This window comes from Xyrauchen texanus, chromosome 41 (assembly GCF_025860055.1).
Source record: "Xyrauchen texanus isolate HMW12.3.18 chromosome 41, RBS_HiC_50CHRs, whole genome shotgun sequence".
Classification (NCBI taxonomy): Eukaryota; Metazoa; Chordata; class Actinopteri; order Cypriniformes; family Catostomidae; genus Xyrauchen; species Xyrauchen texanus.
Genome location: NC_068316.1, coordinates 1,028,509 through 1,034,508, shown reverse-complemented (window position 1 = coordinate 1,034,508; position 6,000 = coordinate 1,028,509). Strand labels below are relative to the sequence as shown.

Genomic DNA, 6,000 nt, shown 5'->3' with positions numbered 1-6,000 from the left:
ACACTCTCACACAAACACACACACACATGCACTCACACACACAGTCACACACAGTTTCACACACACAGTCACACACACACACACCCACACACAGTCACACACACACACACCCACACACTCTCACACCCACACACACACACACCCACACACACTCACTCACACACACTCACTCACACTCACACACACACACACACACACACACACACACACACACACACACACACACACACACACACACACACACACTCACACACAGCTGAGCGAATGCAAATAGACAGTGAATTATCTAATGGCTGAAGCATCTCTCAGCCGTGTAGAAATAAAGGATCAGCTTTTCATTAGGGTCAATTTGCATATAAAAAAGAGAGATGTCTGATAATTCTAATTTCCAATTAGATTGGAGTGTTAATAATGCATCCGTGAATGGCCGCTGAGTACCGAGCCAGTGAGCAGTGTTTTATACGACTCATCTGTCTGACTGTAGTTTTATTGGCTATAAAGTCGGCCTCTTAAATGACATCCGGACGAAATCAATTAACAACCAGTGTTGAGATAAATAAGTAATTAATTACTAATTACATCTTCTATAGTGTAATTATATGATAGTACTAAATACTCTAATTACTAAAAGTAATTACACTATACACTATTGTAGTATTACTGTAGTAATCATAAATGTAGTACACTAACCAGGTTATATTGTTGGTACAGAAATCATGGTTTTACTGTAGTATTACTGTAGTAATCATAAATGTAGTACACTAACCAGGTTATATTGTTGGTACAGAAATCATGGTTTTACTGTAGTATTACTGTAGTAATCATAAATGTAGTACACTAACCAGGTTATATTGTTGTTGCAGAAATCATGGTTTTACTGTAGTATTACTGTAGTAATCATAAATGTAGTACACTAACCAGGTTATATTGTTGTTGCAGAAATCATGATTTTACTGTAGTATTACTGTAGTAATCATAAATGTAGTACACTAACCAGGTTATATTGTTGGTACAGAAATCATGGTTTTACTGTAGTATTACTGTAGTAATCATAAATGTAGTACACTAACCAGGTTATATTGTTGTTGCAGAAATCATGGTTTTACTGTAGTATTACTGTAGTAATCATAAATGTAGTACACTAACCAGGTTATATTGTTGTTGCAGAAATCATGGTTTTACTGTAGTATTACTGTAGTAATCATAAATGTAGTACACTAACCAGGTTATATTGTTGTTGCAGAAATCATGGTTTTACTGTAGTATTACTGTAGTAATCATAAATGTAGTACACTAACCAGGTTATATTGTTGTTGCAGAAATCATGGTTTTACTGTAGTATTACTGTAGTAATCATAAATGTAGTACACTAACCAGGTTATATTGTTGGTACAGAAATCATGGTTTTACTGTAGTATTACTGTAGTAATCATAAATGTAGTACACTAACCAGGTTATATTGTTGTTGCAGAAATCATGGTTTTACTGTAGTATTACTGTAGTAATCATAAATGTAGTACACTAACCAGGTTATATTGTTGTTGCAGAAATCATGGTTTTACTGTAGTATTACTGTAGTAATCATAAATGTAGTACACTAACCAGGTTATATTGTTGTTGCAGAAATCATGGTTTTACTGTAGTATTACTGTAGTAATCATAAATGTAGTACACTAACCAGGTTATATTGTTGTTGCAGAAATCATGGTTTTACTGTAGTATTACTGTAGTAATCATAAATGTAGTACACTAACCAGGTTATATTGTTGTTGCAGAAATCATGGTTTTACTGTAGTATTACTGTAGTAATCATAAATGTAGTACACTAACCAGTTTTTGTTGTTGTTGCAGAAATCATGGTTTTACTGTAGTATTACTGTAGTAATCATAAATGTAGTACACTAACCAGGTTATATTGTTGTTGCAGAAATCATGGTTTTACTGTAGTATTACTGTAGTAATCATAAATGTAGTACACTAACCAGGTTATATTGTTGTTGCAGAAATCATGGTTTTACTGTAGTATTACTGTAGTAATCATAAATGTAGTACACTAACCAGTTTTTGTTGTTGTTGCAGAAATCATGGTTTTACTGTAGTATTACTGTAGTAATCATAAATGTAGTACACTAACCAGGTTATATTGTTGTTGCAGAAATCATGATTTTACTGTAGTATTACTGTAGTAATCATAAATGTAGTACACTAACCAGTTTTTGTTGTTGTTGCAGAAATCATGGTTTTACTGTAGTATTACTGTAGTAATCATAAATGTAGTACACTAACCAGTTTTTGTTGTTGTTGCAGAAATCATGGTTTTACTGTAGTATTACTGTAGTAATCATAAATGTAGTACACTAACAAGGTTATATTGTTGGTACAGAAATCATGGTTTTACTGTAGTATTACTGTAGTAATCATAAATGTAGTACACTAACCAGGTTATATTGTTGGTACAAAAATCATGGTTTTACTGTAGTATTACTGTAGTAATCATAAATGTAGTACAATAACCAGGTTATATTGTTGTTGCAGAAATCATGGTTTTACTGTAGTATTACTGTAGTAATCATAAATGTAGTACACTAACCAGGTTATATTGTTGTTGCAGAAATCATGGTTTTACTGTAGTATTACTGTAGTAATCATAAATGTAGTACACTAACCAGGTTATATTGTTGTTGCAGAAATCATGGTTTTACTGTAGTATTACTGTAGTAATCATAAATGTAGTACACTAACCAGGTTATATTGTTGTTGCAGAAATCATGGTTTTACTGTAGTATTACTGTAGTAATCATAAATGTAGTACACTAACCAGTTTTTGTTGTTGGTGCAGAAATCATGGTTTTACTGTAGTATTACTGTAGTAATCATAAATGTAGTACACTAACCAGGTTATATTGTTGTTGCAGAAATCATGGTTTTACTGTAGTATTACTGTAGTAATCATAAATGTAGTACACTAACCAGGTTATATTGTTGTTGCAGAAATCATGGTTTTACTGTAGTATTACTGTAGTAATCATAAATGTAGTACACTAACCAGGTTATATTGTTGTTGCAGAAATCATGGTTTTACTGTAGTATTACTGTAGTAATCATAAATGTAGTACACTAACCAGTTTTTGTTGTTGGTGCAGAAATCATGGTTTTACTGTAGTATTACTGTAGTAATCATAAATGTAGTACACTAACCAGGTTATATTGTTGGTACAGAAATCATGGTTTTACTGTAGTATTACTGTAGTAATCATAAATGTAGTACACTAACCAGGTTTTTTGTTGTAGAAATCATGGTTTTACTTTAGTATTACTGTAGTAATCATAAATGTAGTACACTAACCAGGTTATATTGTTTGTACAGAAATCATGGTTTTACTGTATTATTACTGTAGTAATCATAAATGTAGTACACTAACCAGGTTTTATTGTTGGTACAGAAATCATGGTTTTACTGTAGTATTACTGTAGTAATCATAAATGTAGTACACTAACCAGGTTATATTGTTGTTGCAGAAATCATGGTTTTACTGTAGTATTACTGTAGTAATCATAAATGTAGTACACTAACCAGGTTTTATTGTTGGTACAGAAATCATGGTTTTACTGTAGTATTACTGTAGTAATCATAAATGTAGTACACTAACCAGGTTATATTGTTTGTACAGAAATCATGGTTTTACTGTATTATTACTGTAGTAATCATAAATGTAGTACACTAACCAGGTTTTATTGTTGGTACAGAAATCATGGTTTTACTGTAGTATTACTGTAGTAATCATAAATCTAGTACACTAACAAGGTATTTTGTTGTTGTTGCAGAAATCATGGTTTCACTGTAGTATTACTGTAGTAATCATAAATGTAGTACACACTCTTCACACTCTAATCTTGTGGTTACTATGGTTTTACTGCAAATATATCATGGTTAAAATGTTTACATTAGTAAAACCATGGCACATTTTTTGCGAGGGCACGCAAAACCATTCCCGCGCTGTCCTCTAAGGGGCTCTGTACAAATCTGATGAGGTCAAATGAAACTTTACCGCCCCTTGCATGTTTGTTTATTAAATGTCTTGGCTAATTTGATGATGCTTTGCGCTACGAATAAATCTGTCGTATTTTCAGCTCCATTTGACGTATTTTGTGTTTTAATCCATTCTGCAGAATTACACAGATTTTTCAAAGGGCAAAATATATCCGAATATTAGTTCGGCATGAAACTTTGACCTCACCAAAACATTGTTTGTGAAGACAATAATAGAAGGCAAATAAATGTGGAATTTCAAAAAGGAATTAATTGGAGGAGGAAGAGCGAATTGAAGAGCGGTAAGGTCACAAGAGCGTCTCGCTGGGGTCCTTCGCAAACTGACTTGTGTTTTTCTGTAAACGAGTGTCACCAGGGACACAAGAAACTGCTTCCTATAATTGGTGGCGCTCTGCTAATTGGGAGCAATTAAAGAACACTAGCATGTGATGTGAAGTACGCCGGAAAATATCATTTTAAAGCAACAAGCCCAAAACGGAGCACATTTGACCAGGTCGCATCAGATGCGATTCATCAAAGTGAGCTGAAGATGGCACCTGACCTGTGAGAAAACAATGCTGTTAAGTCAGTAGTTTTTAGTTTTAATTGCAAGAGTTTTAATTGCATCACAGCGAGGAAAAGTTCACTTTCAGGGCGCGTGTTCACGGCATCACAACACAAGCCGTGTTGTACTGCAACGGGCAAAACCTGAGAGCCTTTAAATGAGTCTTAACTAATGAAAAGGCTAATAAACATTCAGACATGAATGATCCCTCAGACGTGGTACAGGACGATCAGAAAGCATGAAACTGTAGTTTGTGAGAGTTTGCTGTTAGTTCTCACCCCGTTGGCCGTGCTCACTGCCTGGTAGTAGATGCTGTAGCTCTTGTGGGGCAACAGTGGCAGGTTCCAGTACCCGTCATACGTACGGTTGTCACCGATGGTGAAGGGCATCGGGGCCTGCACACGAGCAGCGGGGAACTCAGCTGAGAAGTAGTACTGCGAGTTGAGTACAGACGCGTTCTGGAAGTGAATGGGGATCGGGTAACAGCGCAGGATCTCCGCCGCTCTCTGTGAACGACGCGGGCGCTCCTCTTCAACAACGACCTGATACACACTGCAGAGAGAGACACACATGCATTTAGTGGCTTTATATCATAGTAAACATCATACCACTTTCACATGAACAATGATTACTATATTCATATTATATTTATATTGCACTGCACATACTTTAAAGTATACCTCATCATTACCGTTATCAAACATAAACATGATTGCACCATCAAAAACAAACTAAAAAACACTGTATATACATTTACATTTATGCATTTGGCAGATGCTTTTATCCAAAGCGACTTACAGTGCACTTATTACAGGGACAATCCCCCCGGAGCAACCTGGAGTTAAGTGTCTTACTCAAGGACACAATGGTGGTGGCTGTGGGGATCGAACCAGCAACCTTCTGAGTACCAATGTATTATACAGAGCACTTATTACAGGGACAATCCCCCCGGAGCAACCTGGAGTTAAGTGCCTTACTCAAGGACACAATGGTGGTGACTGTGGGGATCGAACCAGCAACCTTCTGAGTACCAATGTATTATACAGAGCACTTATTACAGGGACAATCCCCCCGGAGCAACCTGGAGTTAAGTGCCTTACTCAAGGACACAATGGTGTTGGCCGTGGGGTTCGAACCTGCAACCTTCTGATTAACAGCCCTGTGCTTTAGCCACTACGCCACCACCACTCACATGTATATGATAACAGTAATGTCAAGGTATTATTTGAAGTACGTGCAGTGCCATATAAACTGAATATTAATATAATCATCATCCATGGTACATACACAAATATATGGTATTACCATGGTAACGTCTTAAATACCATGTATTACCATAATACCATGTCCAAAAAAAAAGCATTGGAATAATACATGGCATTACAATGATTAATGTTAAATATGA

At 35.5% G+C, this 6,000-nt stretch overlaps 1 protein-coding gene and 1 long non-coding RNA gene across 3 annotated transcripts in view; one reads left to right on the top strand and one right to left on the bottom strand.

The window, feature by feature from the left end:
- The window catches only part of LOC127634627 (uncharacterized), a 6,453-nt gene extending 6,247 nt beyond the window's left edge, over nt 1-206 (top strand). For both annotated transcript variants that reach the window (XR_007969379.1, XR_007969380.1), the window contains exon 3: nt 1-206. This exon is cut by the window's left edge and continues 1,482 nt beyond it. This is a non-coding gene — a long non-coding RNA (uncharacterized LOC127634627).
- LOC127634078 (receptor-type tyrosine-protein phosphatase mu-like) overlaps nt 1-6,000 on the bottom strand; it is a 360,097-nt gene that overhangs the window by 124,572 nt on the left and 229,525 nt on the right. Inside the window, exon 12 of the mRNA XM_052113498.1 lies at nt 4,874-5,147. Within this exon, the coding sequence (XP_051969458.1) occupies nt 4,874-5,147 (274 nt within the window). The remainder of the gene's footprint in view (nt 1-4,873; nt 5,148-6,000) is intronic.